The sequence below is a fragment of the Schistocerca cancellata genome, chromosome 2 (genome assembly GCF_023864275.1).
Source record: "Schistocerca cancellata isolate TAMUIC-IGC-003103 chromosome 2, iqSchCanc2.1, whole genome shotgun sequence".
Taxonomy (NCBI): Eukaryota; Metazoa; Arthropoda; class Insecta; order Orthoptera; family Acrididae; genus Schistocerca; species Schistocerca cancellata.
This window is the reverse complement of record NC_064627.1, coordinates 299,615,833-299,634,607: the sequence shown is the minus strand read 5'-3', so window position 1 is coordinate 299,634,607 and position 18,775 is coordinate 299,615,833. Positions and strand designations below refer to the sequence as shown.

Genomic DNA, 18,775 nt, shown 5'->3' with positions numbered 1-18,775 from the left:
ACAATTGTGTCAGCGTTGTATCTTAGTTGAGGGTGATGGGGTGGGGGTACGAGAGATTGATCAAACCACATCCCTTTCCAGAATGCTGGCCGGGACAAGTGAGAAAGCAGTTCTATCTAGGTAATATAGTTTCACTTCAGTTGTTTTACCATGGATTGCTGCTGTTGATTGTCTCGATATAACACTGTATCAATTATTTTTTTTCCGGTATCGAAACTTACAACCTGGACATACTTGTTTTATTTTTTCTTTTTTATTGGTGAAGTAGCCGGTCATGCTCCTTGAGTTGGTCGGTTGAAGCTCGAAACGTCAGTGTTCAGTGTAAAAAGTCACATATGCCCCAAATGACATCTTAGCAGTGTAGCTTTGCGTAGAGGTTACTCTGACGAACAGAGCTCCTCCAGACAACAGACCTTTCGTGGTACTGTGTTTTACCTCCAGAGAAGGAAAGCTTTAACAGCTGTTGTTTACATGGCCATGGCAACTTGCAGGAAAACACGTGACTGCATATTATACTATCGTGAGCTAATACGTATGTTTCACTGCAGGTGAGTCACATCGAAAACTTTCACAGACTTACCGTTCTAGAAATCAAGACATGAAACGTTAACTTTTAATCACGTTAATCTTTCTGCACTCAGCCAGTATTTAGATGACTGATGAGCGTACCGTAAAATACGCCATTGAATATTAATGAGTACCAAATTGCAGCGTTTCTGGTTAATAATCGGTCTGCATGTCTTTTTTATTGCAATTATTATTTGATGTGTGAAAGTGTGTCCGAGCGAACCAGTTTAAGAGCAGATGACCGCGTTTCTCGCGCACATAGACTATTAGCCTAAATACGTACTTATGGGAGAAAGAACACCTTAACGATCAGCGCAAACATTTTTAAAAATTATGTCACCATCGTCTTCGTCAGTCCATCATGAATTTGGAACTCTTGACCATTCGAGTTCATTGTCCCAGCTTTCTCATGACCTATCTAACTGCTCTTTCCTTGTGACTGCCACTATAGAGCTAGGTTTAGCAAACACTCGGAAAATATGTAAATACAATCCACGTCAGAGAACTTCAGTTACTCCCACATTGTGCTATTTCGTATGCAATACAATGTCGTAAGTGCCGTAACTTCCGCAAAAATTTCATTTCAGCCGCTTGAATTGTACTTTCGACTTCAGATTTTATTAAACAAATTTCACGGCAATACATAATTAGACACAGTTTTTTTTAAATTTCATTAGTGATTTTTTGTTTTTTTCTTGCAGTTGTTTCATACACTGTTGAAAAGTAACTCAGTTCGATTTCAGTATCTTACTGCAAATGTGTGTAAGATTGCCTGGTTCAAATGGCTCTGAGCACTATGCGACTTAACTTCTGAGGTCATCAGTCACCTAGAACTTAGAACTAATTAAACCTAACTAACCTAAGGACATCACACACATCCATGCCCGAGGCAGGATTCGAACCTGCGACCGTAGCGGTCGCTCGGTTCCAGACTGTAGCGCCCAGAACCGCACGGCCAACCCGGTCGGCTGTGTAAGATTGCAGCCGAGGATAAAAATATTACCCTTGTTGTATGATGACGTCATTTAGGTATAGTTTTGAGGTTATACTCTCGTTGCCGTAGAACGTCACGTTGAAATTTTGACAATCGGGAATGTTGCTTAGCCGGCCGGAGTGGCCGTGCGGTTCTAGGCGCTACAGTCTGGAACCGAGCGACCGCTACGGTCGCAGGTTCGAATCCTGCCTCGGGCATGGATGTGTGTGATGTCCTTAGGTTAGTTAGGTTTAATTAATTCTAAGTTCTAGGCGACTGATGACCTCAGGAGTTAAGTGGCATAGTGCTCAGAGAAATTTGAACCACTTGAATGTTGCTTATGAAATGAAATGAAATGATCGTACGGCATTGTTGGCCGGGAGACCCCATGGGGGGTGTTCGGCCGCCGAAATTGCAAGTCCTTTTTTGCTTATGAAGACCCTTCTGGACAGGGGATAAACTCAGTAGGTCATCTTACGTTCAGTTTTGCTTTGTTTTATTTTTCTTTTGGCTTCAGAGTACCAAATCAGACCAGTTCCGGCGATGGTGACTGCGGAAATTCCAGTACAGCCTTTTCTTCTTGTCCTCCGTGTTGCAGTACAGACACTCCCGGACACTTATCTGCCATTGTCACTATTTTTGCCCAGAATGAATTCGTTCTCACGTTACCTCGGTGTCTGAGGTCACCATAACGCAACGCTGGCCTGACGTAACCCTGCTACGAGGCTCTTCCTGGTTTCCGTGCGGCATCAAGTGTCATATCGTCTCCGTGCATCGGAATACAAACGACCTCAACACGAGGGACACCTGTTCTTAGCGGACGTGATTCGTGTCGCATATTCCTCTGTGCTGTGAGGACAGCTGTCCTTAACTTCTGGTGCAGCGGTATCGACTTCACTTGTTATCCGCCACACACTAGGAGGAATATATCTGATGGTGTGAGTCGCTGTGTGGTCTTACGCACGTCATAGAGCACAGCAGGTTTCATATCCGGCGTACTGAGTACAGTTTTACGGTGAAACCATTTAGCTGTGCAGTTTTATGTCTACATCATGATTCCGCTTCCCTCCCGGAACTAACAAACACTGAATTAGCACCGGTGGCGTAATGGGCTTTATTAGCATTTCGAATCTTGTTGACGCGAACCTTTGTAATTACATTAATAATTTAACTTTGACTTGAAGTTCGTGCGACGTTAATATATCCGATTGCCTCATCTCTTCAATCCACTGATACTTCCCGAACACTATCGATCAATTTCTCCATTTGTGTCCAGATGATATCAGTAACAGCTGCGTCGACAGTTAATAATACTGGTACTGTCTATGCAGTACTCAAATGCGTTTTTCGTTACCATACACGGTTAGTTTTGTTCAGTTAAAAAGTAACCAGTGGGTGAGTTTTCTCGTACGTTTCCTGCTTACAATGGAAATACGATATCAGCACGCATGCTTCACTGGAATTTTTCTCTTTGCTACTTATGCTGTACATAAAAACAATGGAAATGGGAGACCATAAACGATGAACAATGAAACAAGGCTAACAATGACGCAATATTTCACAAGAGACCATAGGCAGCTGCGGGGCAGGAAGGGAACGAGCGGAAGCACTGTTTTCCCGCTTCTAGTAAAGGCCGCTGTAAACGATCAGACTTGTTTTTCAGATTCGCCGTTTGCTATCCACTCGTTTGTCAAACGCGCATGCCGACCACCCAAGTTAATTTAACCACGTTTTTGAAGCAGCTGTCACATACGGCGTGTAAATGTCGAGAAATTTTTGAAAATTTTTGACACCAGTGGTCAGTGCAAGATGCAAGTTTTAAATCTTCGGAATCTGCTCCAGTTGCGAGGTCTCAGAGTTGCAGATAATAGTCCGGCAATCAATCGGCTGTTTTTTGACAAACACGTGCGTAAACGGCCCAACTAGTTTTTGAAATCGGTAGTGTATCAAAATTTTTCTCAGACACCTATGTTTGATGAAAACGTAAAAAAAAGCAGCACACTGTCAAATAATTTGACAAAACTCTTGAAAACAGCCAGCGGCGCCGTCGCCTGCTTAGCGACTGGTTCATTCTCGAGTTCAGTTGGCAACGACTGTTAATATCGCTGGTCGCAAGTGCTGTGTAGTTGTGTTACGCATCTATATGTGCGCAAACTGGTTTGGCTTCGCTTGTCAATTGTCATCACTGCAAGTTTTATAGTTGGAGTCACGAACGGGGCGGTTCAGTTTAGGCTTGTTCTGCGCACTTAACGCCACTCTTTCTCCGCCAGTCAACGAGCGGTCAATAGGGTTCTAAAGCACTCTGCTGTGAATGCCGTAGCCAATGCGAGCGTTAAATGTAATCTTGATGATGATGATGATGATGAGTCCCATGCTCCTTTACAGAGCGTTAAAAAAATTAATGTAATCGTATCAACTTATTTCTTAATTTTTCACCGATTTGTTGTGAATTATCATCGCTGATGGTGGCGGTAAGCGACGATCTCCACATATGCAAGTGGGAGGCATCATTTGCAAGATACACGTCTTCTTCAAGCGCAAGGCAAGTGAATGCGCGAACCGCAACTGTTGCTTGGAACCGGCAACAGTGCGATCCCATTTCGCGTCTCGGCCTTTGCGAACGGCCATCGTTCGTGAACCGGACTAAAAAAAGAAAAAAAATGGCTCTGAGCACTATGGGACTTAACATCTGAGGTCATCAGTCCCCTAGAACTTAGAACTACTTCAACCTAACTAACGTAAGGACATCACACACATCCATGCCCGAGGCAGGATTCGAACCTGCGACCGTAGCGGTCGCGCGGTTCCAGACTGAAGCGCCTAGAACCGGACTACAGCTATTATTGTTTTTTGAAGAAGGTAGACTATCTTTCTATGATATGATATGTTTCTTTCAAGCAATTCCATTACTGATTAAGTTTTTGTAGTATAGAATCGTAATTTTTTTGGGCGACAGGAGAAGTATGAAATGCAAAGACGTCGACAGTCCAAAACAAAAGATAATTGGCAGTTGGGAAAATGGGGCGCCGAAAGGCGGCTGGTGCGTAGGGCGCCAGTCTCGTTCGGGAGCCGCGTCAAGTACTGGTGTACCGGAAGACTGGCTGTCTTGTCACAACTCACAGTCGTTGCAAAAACCCGGAGAGGTCGCGTTGTTGTCGTTGTGTCGCTGACGGCTGCCAGCGAGCTGAAGATGGACGACCGGGAGCGAAGGCCGGTGGTGGCCACGTGCTGGAATGGGAGGTCCGCCCGGGCTGACCGGAAGTGCGTCACGCGGCACCGGCTGCAGCAGGCGGCTGGGCTGCGTTGGCGTGCCGGTCACACACACCAGGTGCCTTGACCTCGCCCCCCGTGGGCCGCGACACCCGCAACCTGTGCCGGTACCGTTACGAGGGGGCTCGTGCTGCGCGGGGGCGACACCTGCCAACAGTTCGGCTCACCTTCTTCTCCAACTGCCGCTACAGGTTGATCGGTGGGGAGACAAGTGTATTTGTGCTCTGCTGAACTCCGATATCTTCTTTGCCATCTGAGGACCACGCTAATTCAGATCAGCTTTGTTACCTCTCGTATTTATCCCTGTCCAACATTTTTTCATTCTCACTCTTCGCATTCTTCTTCGCTCTTCTGTTCATGATGACTTCGTCCTCGATCTAATTCCTCCGTAGAAAACTACACTGCGGCGACGAAAGCCATGGGATACCTCCTAATATCGTGTCGGACCTCCTTTTGACCGGCATAGTGCAGCAGCTGGACATGGCATGGACTCAACAAGTCGGTGGAAGCCCTCTGCAGAAATGTTGAGCAATGCTGCTCTCTATAGCCGTCTATAATTACGGAAGTGTTGCCGATGCAGGATTTTGTGCACAAATGCTCGATGCGACTCATGTCGGGCGATCTGGGGGACGAAATCATTCGCTCGAATTATCCAGAATATTCTTGACACTAGTCGCTACCCATTGTGGTTCAAATGGCTCTGAGCACTATGGGACTTAACTTCTGAGGCCATCAGTCCCCTAGAACTTAGAACTACTTAAACCTAGCTAACCTAAGGACATCGCACACATCCATGCCTGAGGCAGGATTCGAACCTGCGACCGTAGCGGTCGCGCGGTTACAGACTGTAGCGGCTAGAACCGCTCGGCCACTCCGGCCGTCGCTAAGCTTTGTGGCCCAGTGACATGGTGTATTGTCATCCATAAAAATTCCATCATTCTGTGGGAACATGAAGTGCAGGCATTGCTGCAAAGGTCTCCAAGTAGCCGAACATAACCAGTCGATTACATGTAAACACAGGCCACACCAATATGGAGCCACCGCCAGCTTGCACAGTACCTTGTTGACAATTGGGTCCATGGCTTCGTGGGACCTGCGCCACACTCGAATCAGCCATCAGATCGTACCAATTGAAATCGGGAGTCATTTGAGCATACCACGATTTTCCAGTCGTCGAGGAACCATCGGATATGGTCACGAGCCCAGGAGAGACGCTTCAGGCGATGAACTGTTAACAAAGGCATTCGCGCCGGTCTTCTGCTGCCATAGCCCATTAACCCCAAATTTCACTGCACTGGGCTAATGGGTATGTTCGTCGTGTCTCCCACATTGATTTCTGCGGTTATTTCACTCAGTGTTGATTGACTCTTTGCACTTAAAAATGGTCCAAATGGCTCTGAGCACTATGGGACTTAACATTTGAGGTCATCAGTCCCCTAGAACTTAGAACTACTTAAACCTAGCCAATCTTAGGACATCACACACATCCATGCCCGAGGCAGGATTCGAACCTGCGACCGTAGCAGTCGCGCGGTTCCAGACTGAAGCGCCTGGAACCGCGAGACCACCGCGGCCGGCTCCTGATAGTTAACTCTATGATCGATGTTAACAAATTTCTCTTCTTCTGAAACGCTTTCCTTGACATATGGAAATAAATTATTGATTGTATATTGTATCAGACAACTTGAACTATCGCTTCTTTATATCTGTAATACATCTGGTTATAAATGATACCCTTTTTACCCTCTGACTGCTTACGCTTTTATCTGTCACTAAAGTGCTAAATGCACAAGGCAACTTCAAGAGAGTGTTACGCACAACACGAGGAATTAAGAAAGAAGAATGTGCACTAAAAGAGACGACATTTTCTTGTATTACGTGGAATCGTTAACAGGTTTTCATTTCCTACCAGTTGTGTTCCAGTCCTGAGGAAGCGGTAGTTTATGTAAGGCGTCGTTAAGGGGCGAGAGTAACAGGCGGCGTGTTCTTTTGTTGCAGGCGAGCTGGACGAGGAGACGAAGGCGACGATGAGCCTGCCGCGGTGCGGAGTCAAGGACCGCATCGGATACGGCGCCAGCTCGCGCAGCAAGCGCTACGCCCTCCAAGGTAAGCCGGCGGCGGCGGCGCGCGGCGCATTCCAACCAGCGAGCAGGAAGCTCCGCACCCCAGCGGCGTCTGGTGTGTGCCGAACGAAGGCAGACCTGCGCTTATAGCATTTGCAGATTTAGAGAAAGTTCTTGGCAATGGTGCCTAGAACACACTCCCTGAAATTATGAAGGTAAGAGGTGTAAAATACAGGAAACAAAAGGCTGTCTACAACTTGCACGGAAACCAGACTGAACCAGACTGCAGTTAATAAGACTCAAAAGACATGAAAGGGAAGCAGTACTTAAGAAGGTAGTTAGAGAGGACTATGGCTCGTGATACTGAATCTTTAATTTGAGCAAGCAAGTAAAGGAAACCGAGAAGATATTTGGAAAGGGAATTAGGTTCAGGGAGTGGAAATGAAAGGTTTGAGGTCTGCCGATGACACTGTAATTCAGTCACAGACTGAAAATGAATCGGAAGAAAAGCTGAACGGACTTGGTAGTGTATTGAAAAGAGGTTATAAGATGAACATTAACAGAAGCAAAATAAGGGTAATTACAATGTTACTTCTAATCCGTCTTGATTGCAAAATGTTTATTCATATGACCGGTTTCGGTTCATCTAGAACCATCTTCAGATCTGATATTTCGGTTACAGGACTAACCCGTGATGTGACCATTTGAAAGTTGCTGTATTTGGACGGGTTACTCCTGTAACGGAAATATGAGATCCCAAGATGATTCTAGATGAACCGAAACAGGTCATGTGAATAAACATTTTGCAATCAAGACGGATTATAAGTAACACTGTAAAATCACTGATTGCGGCTATCCTATCACACATTATGTCTGTTTTTACAAGGGTAATTATATGTAGTCCATTTATAACAAGCGATTCTGAGGGAAATACATTATGATACGCTGAAAGCAGTTGATGACTCTTGCTACTTGGGCAGCAAAATAACTGATGATGGCGGAACTAGAGACGGTAGAAAATGCAGAATGGCAATAGCAAGAGAGGGCCTTCCCGAAAAAGAGAAATTTCTTAATGTCTAATGTACATTTTAGGGTCAAGAAGTCTTTTCTTTATTTCTTGTGAGGAAAGTAGCCCTGCACGGTAGTGAAACGTTTGCGATAAACTGTTCAGACAAGAAGAGAATAGATTTTTTTTTTCAAACGTGGCGTTATAGAAGACTTCCGAGGATTGGATGGGTGGACTGAATAATTAATGAAGAGTACCGAATGGACTGGATCAGAACATAAATTTATGGCACAACTTGACTAGAATAAGGCATCGGTTGACAGTACACAATGTGACGCAACAAGGAGTAGTCAGTTTGGTACTGGAGGGAAGTCTGCAGGGGATGGACGGTGGTGGAGGGGAATCGTAGAGGACGACTAAAGCGCGACTGCAGTAAGAATAAAGGCTGCATCAAACCAGTCTAAGGACTGAAAATCGCAACAACAATACGCTGTCGCCATCGGGACAAACTTAATAACAATTATTGGCCGTGAAAAAATGCCTGCACCATGGCGCTTAAGTACATTTTTCTGTCCACTTGAAAATATTTTGGGGCTGAATTCGAGTTCGTCAATAAATACAGCTAAGGCAGAAATAAGTTGTTCTTTGATCAAAACAACAAAGATAATGAAGTACCTGATCAAACTTGAAATACAAATTTGGTATGAGGAAGGGTACTATCTAATTAATAGAAGGTGGTAATTTAAAGAGCAGGGAAATATAAACTGGGTATTGCTCGAATTTTGGTTGGTTCTCGAAAAGAAATGAAGATGAATAAGAGCAGGTGCAGCAGAGGGGTGGGTCTCGGGGTATTTCTGTAGAACGGGAGTATTAATTTCAGGCCGGCGAGTGGAATTTTACGGCATGAAGTGCTCTGATTCCAATCACGTGGTCAGCAGCGGGAAACTCCGGTGTTTCGCTGCTGACGCCGAGACGTGGGCGCCGCGGGTGCAGGAGTCGGCGTCACGTGCGCAGGGAGGAACTCCCAGGCGCCTTCGGAAAATATGGGAAAAAAACCTTGCACGGGAATGGAATGAAAACCCGTTCCGCCGCTTCAGGTTTCACAAGGTCACTGTTGGCGCTACTGCGACACCAGCTGCGGAGAGTCTGCCTGGCTCTCCTCGTATGGTTCTGTATCTATACGTCTCCTTCGGGTCTTTTCCTATCTCTCATGGTTTGCTAATGTAACTCGGGAGATTTTTATGTAGAGACAACCCTCTCTCACTATCTTCTCAACCACTGCTTCCGTTTCATGTCCTTCGATTCTTATAACTGCAGTCTGGTTTCTAAACAATGTGCAAATAATATCTTATTTTCCCGGCTACTTCCAAAATTTCAAAGAGTGTAGTCCAGTCAACGTTGTCGAAAGCTTTCTCTAAAACCATGCACGCTACAAGCGTAGGTTGCTTTTCTTCAGTCTGTTTATAAGACGCAGGGTCATTATTTTCAGTTCACGATAAAAAAATAGTCGGCTGTGAAGATTGGTAACGAGCCCTTAATGTAAAGAATGCGAAGTTGTCCACTTTATGAAACATAAGAGCACGGTAGTAGGACTGTTGTAGTGGTCCTCATTTCGACGACTAGTCTGATGCAGTTTTATTACAAGATTAATAAACAACAACTAAAGTTAGAGACATCAAATAGATATTTGGGGGTAACAATGAGTACAGATACGAGTTACATCGGCTACGTAGATTCAGTTGTACGTAAAGCGAATAACACGCTACGATTTATTTGTAGAATACTTGCAAAACTGCAAATTAGCCACAAGAGATACTGCATACAAAAGACTTGTAGGCACGAATCTGACTGCCGCTCATGTGGATTTCCCCACATCACGTCGGACTAACTGGAGAAATCGAGCACATTCAAAGGCGGTGCGAGTGGTCAGAGGCTGGTTTCACCGGCGGGAAAATCCGGCAGGAATGGTGAAAAATTTCTGTTGATAACACTGGAAGGTCTGTCTATACTCACTTTCGTTAACGTCCTAGGGCAGAGGGCGAAGCAACGGGCTGCTCGCAACGTCAGCCTCAGTCCCTTGGCCCTGATGGCTGAGCTAGGTGGAACTAATCAACGGATTACGTACTAGTGTTATTCTTGCTTACCACATTTGGCACACTGATACCTAATACCAGCTTGTTGCTGTGTCGGTACGCTGATCCTAGCAAATTGCTCACAGTTCTCCGGGCAAATGGATGGCTGGTCTTCTTGCTTTCAAAATACAGTAATGAAGTATGCGCACTATATTCTTCCGTTACGTTAACCATCAATCACGGAGCTTTTTCCCGAGAGTAACTAAGGAAGGTTTATAGCTTATCATGTTATGTAAAGGCTGTAGCACGTGAAAGACCATAGCAGTGTTTAGAGTCAGATATAGAAGAGGCGAAGAAAAGAGTGGAAAATGTCAATGATGATGTCAGTGTGGAGGGCATGAGCGTACCAATCAACTAAGCTTTTATTAAAGTTGCATAATTTAACGAGCAAATATCTACAAATCAGCTGTGCTGTCTTTTCTTAATTGCGCTTCTGTTGCTGACAAGTTGTGCACAAGACGATCTCTGAACTTTTCCATTATTCCACGCTTCCGAGAACTTGAGTCACACCACTTAAAGCTGCCACCAGAGTTACGCAGTTCTCGAGAATTCCAGTCTGCACTGTAGCGTCAGCGCCGCGTTTGTATGTGCCAGATGTAGTTTCAGTCTTTTCAGTCTGCTCGCGTTCGGCATAAAATCTGATAACTGTGTACTCCACTTTTGCGTGAAAAATGCAAGAGCACTGAACTCATACACGTAATTAGAAACGTGATAAGAGTCGTGCATTATGTAAGAATTAGCTTCGACTTTTTCCAGATTAATGGTCTAGACTCTTGGGGTATCAAGAGCATCGTATTCAAGGGAGACAAGTTTGACATGGCATTTAGTTGTCTAGAGTGTGCCACCGTTCACCATACCAAGCACATGCAAGAAGTGAGTGTGAGAGTAACAATCTGGAGAGTGGAAACACGGTTATTGCTACTTGCGAGAGATATTTATGTAGCACAGAAACTTGGTTCTACTCACATCATGCGTTTATTCCGCCGTCGCGATGTGCACACCTGTCATGTAAATAGCAGAAAATGAGTACTTTGAAAAGGAGCCCGCAAGAATAAATAGAACCATTGCAACAGTAGTACCAACATACAACATGAGGAGCATGTAACTTGTCATTACAGGGCGCATCCTACATCTATGTTTCAACCTCTGTAATGTTCTCAGCCCATTTCAACGATGACTGTACAAGCGCGGAATGTATTACGAAACGTTCTTGGATGGACGCAGAAAAACAAGAAGTTTTCTAATGTCGGACATAGCGTACTCTGAGCGTACTTCAGCCAGTAGTATAAATTTACTCTCTTCAAACGGGTTTGAGCTGGTGCAATCATTATTGACAGGTGAGGTTTCTCTGGAAAAGGCAAGAGCCAACCAAAATCGTAAATGAGAGAGAATTCATTTTGAAGTATTGTATATGAGCTGTGACCTACATTTAGCGAATCGCAAGCATCACAGCCGTTCAAATTCTTTGGTGTAGTAATTTGTAGAAGAGTCAAGACACTGATACACGTAGCAAATCGACAGTTTATTGTTGCATAGCTTCCTGAGGCTACTTTACTGACGATCTGCATATCCAAACAGGACCGACAACTCACATGAACAGGACAAGAAGTGTCTGAGGGCTCTTGTACGAACGTTTGCATACAGGGCACCTAAATACAACACCACACATCGGATCATTGATAATCTTGTGTTTTGATTTATTTGACTAGTAAATACACTGTAACCTTTGTTCGGCTCTGTTCTGTAAAATTATATAAAAATATGCAGCTCTACTAACACCTTAAAGTAGAGAACACGAAATCTGTAAAACAATTGTACGAGATACGAACTTAGATACATTCTGGTAACCATCCCTAAGTTTCCTGGGTGATGTACTGTATTCTACTTCTACATTCTCAGTTATTTCCTACAAGAGTATGTAAAAATCTCATTTTTTATAAGACACTAGCAAGTACGTAAAAGGAACACAGAAAGTTTCTGTTTTGAGATTCGAAACATTCCAGGAATATTGGAAAGGCTACGGCAGAATCTCCTATGTCGATGTCCTGCACACTTTGAGGTTGCGGGATACGAAATGATATGGTGTTATCTCAGGACTCTAAATGGTGTGACAGGAATTTCCATTTGTTTATGTGCTCAGTAATGAAGTTACAAATGCAAAAATGCTGATAATACGGCGAATAATCGACGGTGCCTCGAGATCACATTATCTTTATATCTGTCTTAACAGAGCTTCCAGATCCCATGATGCTGCCTCACCAGATTCAGCATGACATTACCTAGGCACAGGTTAATTTATTACAGAAGTTGAGGAATGTGACACGAAAGGGAGTAAATTGAAGGTAGTGATGAGGCTTACAGCATAGCAAGATGATGATAAACTTGAAAGCGTAGAGTATAAAAAGTAATTTGAGTAAGTGTTAATTCTAGTAAAACATGTAAACCGATGAATAATTGTAGATGAGTTGCAGCAGCAAAAAAAATAAATAAATAAATAAAATAAAAAAAATAAAAAAAAATAAAAAATAAAAAATTTAAAAAAAGGAAGGAAGAAAAAAAGGAGCCAAAGTAACTGTCCGGAAGAAATGGAAAGCTCATGTTTCACTTTAGGGTGGGATTATTGTACTAAGGCTGGTATTTGGTAGCTGCGAATGGCTACTGTGTGGAGTACAACAGAGGAAGGGCAGCGATGACACGTGCCGGCAGTAGCCAGTGGCGGAAGCTGAGGAGCTGTGGAGCGCGATTCCGGGCTGTCCACAACAGATGTAATGAGGACTCTCCCCTTCTCGTCACACGCCAGCACGCTAACGTGGCCACTCGCTGCTGTATACTGTATTTCGTCTCTACTGTCCAACAGGGTCGGTAATTTAGTCGGCAAACAGACTTGCAAGTTAGCAACAATATGATTAATAACGTCTAGCAATAGAATTGGAAGATGTTTCACTCATCAAAGAGTAGTAATTCAATAATGTACTGTATTTCTTTAAACAAACTCGCGAGTATCCTTACATCTACACCTACCTACATATTTCGAAAGGCACTGTACAGTGCATCGTCGAGAGCGCACCATACCAACATCGTAAATTTTCTTTCCAGTTTTTTTGCATTTTTAGAAAGGAAAAAATGACTGTCAATGTGCCTCTCTACGGTATAGCCTACTACCGCGATTCCTACGTGACATAACCATGGTGGCAGCACAAGAGCCGCACAATCTTCTTCCAAATTATTTTCTCTAAATTTTCCCAGCAGGATTTCGCGTGTTCTATGTTGTCTTTCTTTCAGGGATTCCCATTTAAATTTCTGTTAAACCTTCGTGTAGAGTATACCTACCTTTTATCATTTTAGCAGCGTGTAAGTGAATTCATTGGATGTCTGTTGTTCTGCTTGCTTGTTAAAGATGCGAAATACTGCCACAGTACTCTTGAACTGACCGTCCTAGCATCTTGTATGCAGTTTCCTTTCCCAACAAATATAACTCTTCCATTCGCCTCCTCAGACACCGATTTTATGTGATGATTCCATTTCAAGTCACCTCTAAGTGAAACATCCCATTGGAAAAATTTGTAAATGACTCTGCTGGTAAACCTCTTACGTTATTTGATTTTCAAACAGCTGAGCAAAACTGAACGTACTCAGACATTTCTCTCTTTACTTATTCTGATCAACAGTAAACTGAAACAATATATATATATATATATATATATATATATATATATATATATATATATATATATATATAACCTAAACGTTTCATGAATCACTTACCTCACAAAAATCTTCGTTACTCAAACTACTGCAATACAGCGTGCTCCAATACTGCCAGCTAAATAAAAGATCCTAACTACTGAAGGCACTAACTACTGATAGGCACAGTTAGCGAATGAAAGATTTTGATAGAGAACAAACAATGTATTTACCTTAATAATGTTCAAAAGTAATCGAGGGTTGTCCAGAAAGTAAGTTCCGATCGGTCGCGAAATGGAAACCACTGGAAAAATCAGGTAAAGCTTTGTTCAGATGTGTTGGGCAGTGTCCCTAGCATGACGGTCGATCGTATCGCGTCGCTCTTTTCTGTTTTGAGTGAACAGTGAGCACGTAAAGATGCGTTGGGAATAGCGTCTCCCGCCAAGTATGATGGCCTAGTTAGAGATTTCGCCTGTGTCCTGCAGCCCACATAACACAACTGCCGAGCAGTTCCTTCTTCATGCCAGTTTTCGGCCGCACACTGCAGGGGCAAGGAAGATGTTCCTGCAGCGTTTCCGATGAGCAGTGTTTGATCACACACAATACAGTCCGTAATTGGCTCCCACTGAGTCTCGTCTCTGCTCACAAGAACCGCTGGCTGTGAAGAGAAAATTTTTCCACAGACAACGAGCTGCAGGCCAGTGCAGATAACTGGCCGAAAGCACAGGCGCCTGCTTTCTATGACGAGGATATTCGAAAGTTGATACAACACTACAACAAAACTCGAAGTTGGAGCGGCGACTACGTAGAGTAGTAGGTGGAAGGTGTACCTAACTGTCGCAAATAAAACGTTTCTGGTTTTCACTGTGGTTTCCATTTCGCGACCGATCGGAACTTACTTTCTGGACAACCCTCGTATATATATGACATCCATCTTTACAAATTTCCTTTTTCTGGCAGACACACGTCCACGTCGTCCGATCTCAAAATTCTGCTATTTCTCTCCTCCACATCCACCAATGCTGGTGGCTCACCTCCAACTGCGCAACGCTACGCGCTGTTCACACCCAACTGCCCAACACTACAATAGCAAATATTCCAACAATGCAAACCAGTCACAGACTGCACACAGCACAGTCAGTGATTTTCATACAGAGCGCTACGTGGCGTTACCAACATAAAAACCTAAACAGCCTACTTACATTAGTATTACAACTACATACTTAAGAGATTTCACATGCTCAAGATGGTCACCAATAATCTTGTAATAAGGTACGACACCACCGGTTTCTTTGTCGCTCTTGTATTAATTACTTGTAGATTAACTCGTGTACGTGGCAGCGCTGAGTTGAGTGCAGAGTGTAAGTTACTGACGACGTGTTTCCCGTTCTCCCCTGCAGGAAGCCGGTGGCGTGTCAAGAGCCTGAAGTACCGCATCTCCAAGTACCCGAGCAACCTGAACCACGGCAAGGTTGACCGCGAGTTGGCCAGGGCGTTCGGCGTGTGGTCCGACTACACCGACCTGACCTTCACGCAGGTGAAGAGCGGCTCGGAACAGGTGCACATCGACATCCGCTTCGAGAAGGGCGAGCACGGCGACGGAGACCCGTTCGACGGGCCGGGAGGCACCCTGGCCCACGCCTACTTCCCCGTCTACGGCGGAGACGCGCACTTCGACGACGCCGAGCACTGGACCATCGACAGCTACAGAGGTCAGTGGACTTCCGCGTCACATCCCGTCCCTCCAGTCCGCTTTGCTGGCTCATTGCCACTAACAGCCGCTGTTGTAAAATTCCTTGACTCCCCTCACCCACCCCTCTCCCTACGGGGCTGTTGGTAACCGGGAAAACTCCAGTCTCCTCTTGTAGTTGACCGCTGTGCACCTGTGTCGGTCGACTAGAGCCCATGATCCGTTACGAACAACACATAATAAATAATCGAGAGAGCAGGTATGTGCTTTAAAACGTCAGCACCCAAAAGAAAACAGTCGACATACAAAAATGCTGTTACTTTTTTACAGCCAACTGAACTATGTCTTTTGCATCACTTCTGGAAGGATCTGTATGGGATTTTTACTTGCCAATTACGGGCCGCTACTAACGGCCAACTTTTCATCTTGCACCTTTCCCCTTGTGGATGACTAACACTTGGTTTTAACCGAAAGAGTCATCTCAGCCATAATTAGTACCTTTTTAATCGACTCCCAAAAATCAAAGAAAAATGACTCTACACTTATCCAGGGTGTTCCAGGAGGAATGGTCAATATTCAGGGATAGGACAGGAACGATCACTCGAACCAAAACACGCCTAATAAAAGCGGGGTCTCAAATGCACATTTTAAGAGCTGTAAGCACTACTTCATCTTCGGAACTGTGAAACACATCATTTCTACTGAGTAAGTGCTCATAGTTCTTTGGAAATGCATTTTAGTGCCATGGTTACTAGACAATTTTTCCCTGTTTTGGTCCGCACTACTCCTTCCAGAATATGGAAAGCAAAGGGCTAGAGCAATAGAAAACAATTGTTTCACAATGTCGATGATGAAATAGTGCTCACAGCTCTTAAGGCATTCATTTCAGAGCCTACGTTTGCTTCGAATGATCCTTTCTGTCATATCCCTCACTAATGACCCTTCCTCCTAGGACATCCTCTAAATCATCGTTATTTATCTATCATCTCTCACTAACACTCGCGTCAAACATAAAACTCATATGCGAATTTGCCCACTCATTAATTACTGAAGTTTCTGAACTAATTTTTAGCCTCAAGTGCTTCATTTTCTCTAGTCTAAATAATTCTATTGTTTGTCGCCATCACTTGAGAATGTGGCGTCACAGAATCAGAAAACGAGAGGAGAGATCCAGTAACTGCGCATTACACCGTTGACCTACAAGTATGCAGGTACACAACTATCCGTGCGCTAATTGGCCAATTTACAACCCTGGCGTACTACACGGCTATGATATCTGGTCACTCGCGAGGGATGTCGTAAATGACACCTGCTGCTTGGTCACCAAGAATTTATAAATCAAAACTAAGTTATTACAAGTTGCTTTTTTCTTCCACTTCTTTCAATCATACCAACATCCATCAGAAATGCGGGGGGGGGGGGGGGGGGGGAACCCTACACTTGTTTCTGAGAGAAGTTTTGCAACTTGATTTCAAACTACGGCTTTGTTATCCCGAGCTTTTGAGCGCAGGGAGCATTAAGACCTCCCTCGCCCTTGGTTCTCTTGAGCCCATCTTCTACCTGCTATTGTGTTCGCTCATTGTGGAACGATAGGTTTGCTGAATTGCTACAGAAATGCATCTCGCTAACCTTGCTCCAAAACAATCCAATCACTGCCTCACCACTCCAGACTCAGAGCGGTAACGTTAATGTGACGAATGCCTTTTAAAGTGAAAACATCATTTTCTTCATACGATTTTCTAGTAGTTTTTTTCCTTGGAATGGACAGTCCCTATTCAATAATCCCCTTAGTGTAATCTCTCTTTCTCACATCATCAGCTCACATCAAGGTACCAGTACTAGAAAAATATTTGCAGATACTTGCTTTAGTCCAGAAATATGTGTCCATTATTCAGGAACCAGCAAACATAAAACATTAAAAAATTAATATAACATAAGAAGAGTGTTAACGAAAATTTTAACTTTTCATTGCAGTAAAAGAATCAAAGTAGCTCGATTTTCTATGTGTGTGTGTGTGTGTCTGTGTGTGTGTGTTGGGAAGATGTGACAAGTATCTGTCCATTGCAGGCACTAACCTTTTCCAAGTGGCGGCTCACGAATTCGGCCATTCCTTGGGGTTGTCGCATTCGGACGTCAAGACGGCCCTGATGGCACCTTTCTACCGAGGATACGAGCCATCATTTACGCTGGACGCTGATGACATCTTGGGTATCCAGGTGAGCATCTCACAATCATGCAACGAGGAGTTGCGCATCGACCTTAGTGCACACAGCAAAATAAAATTAGATTGCATTTTTGCCTGTATAAAGGGACGCAGACTAGGAAGCATACCGACAAACTCTTTGTTAAGCGATTTTCCTCACTTTGATGTCCTAATGGGTGATATAGTTTTCTTAACAGCGTGAATAATCGACTACATTGTGAAGCAATACTGTTTAAACGACAGCGTCTTTGTTCTTGTTGCGAATTTCAATATTTTCTACAGTACTCTTAATGGACAAGTTTTGCTCTGGTTATTCTCGTTTACTATCTAATCGTCCAGCAGACGTATTTACTTTTCATTTACTTAATGGGCTATTAGGCAAACTGTTGTGTGTAAAATTATGGAATCAAGCGCATGACAATTCTATAGCACGTGCTGCAGTCTACGTTATTAACAGGGAACGACCACGCTTGTTTTTGAAGTTCTGGCATTCCTTTTACTATCTCTTGGTTGGCGCTGTCGTTTTTCACGTGATACTGACTGTGATAGCAAGCTGATATTTCACGAGGTAGTGCATTACGACACATTTCTTGTGGTTTCTTTTTTTCTTATATTAAAATGAGGTGGAGAAACAACCAAAGCTGCTGTGTGACTCATTACCGCCATAGGCTTGTTTGTCTCGAGATAAGTGTTTTGCAAGACAGCGCTTCTTCTATTTCGCACAATTCCTCAGTAATGTTCCCAAACGCACCACAGGTACATTACGAAGACTCCTGCCTTTTCGTATGCTATGAAAAAAATCGTCTGTAAATACGAATATTTTGCCGCTATGACAAAGGGAAAATCGTATTAAAAGGAACTATCTTGAAGAGACTGTAGGCATTTTCGTTGGCCATTTCCTGTTCCCATTTATAAAACTTTTGTAAGAAGCTACTTTCTGGCAGCAGTTTTAGACTTATCTCTGCCACGGATGTCAGGACATAACGGCCGTCACGCGGAAAATACTCGGCCTTAAAATCGGCCTAGTCGGTTCGGACGTCCATTCATTTAGGAGGATTAAGCCCATTACCGTTTATTGCTCTGGTCCTTCTAAGAAAGTCATTTAATTTACGGATTAGGAATTCAAGCCCACTTTCTTGACGATAGCAATCAACCGTTACATAAAAATGTACAGTTATGTGAACAAA

At 43.8% G+C, this 18,775-nt stretch overlaps 1 protein-coding gene across 5 annotated transcripts in view; it reads left to right on the top strand.

The window, feature by feature from the left end:
• The window catches only part of LOC126161671 (matrix metalloproteinase-24-like), a 175,073-nt gene that overhangs the window by 99,755 nt on the left and 56,543 nt on the right, over positions 1-18,775 (top strand). For all 5 annotated transcript variants that reach the window (XM_049917672.1, XM_049917673.1, XM_049917671.1 and 2 more), the window contains exons 3-5: positions 6,809-6,916; positions 15,096-15,407; positions 17,453-17,601. In XM_049917672.1, coding sequence (XP_049773629.1) covers positions 6,809-6,916; positions 15,096-15,407; positions 17,453-17,601 — 569 coding nt within the window. The remainder of the gene's footprint in view (positions 1-6,808; positions 6,917-15,095; positions 15,408-17,452; positions 17,602-18,775) is intronic.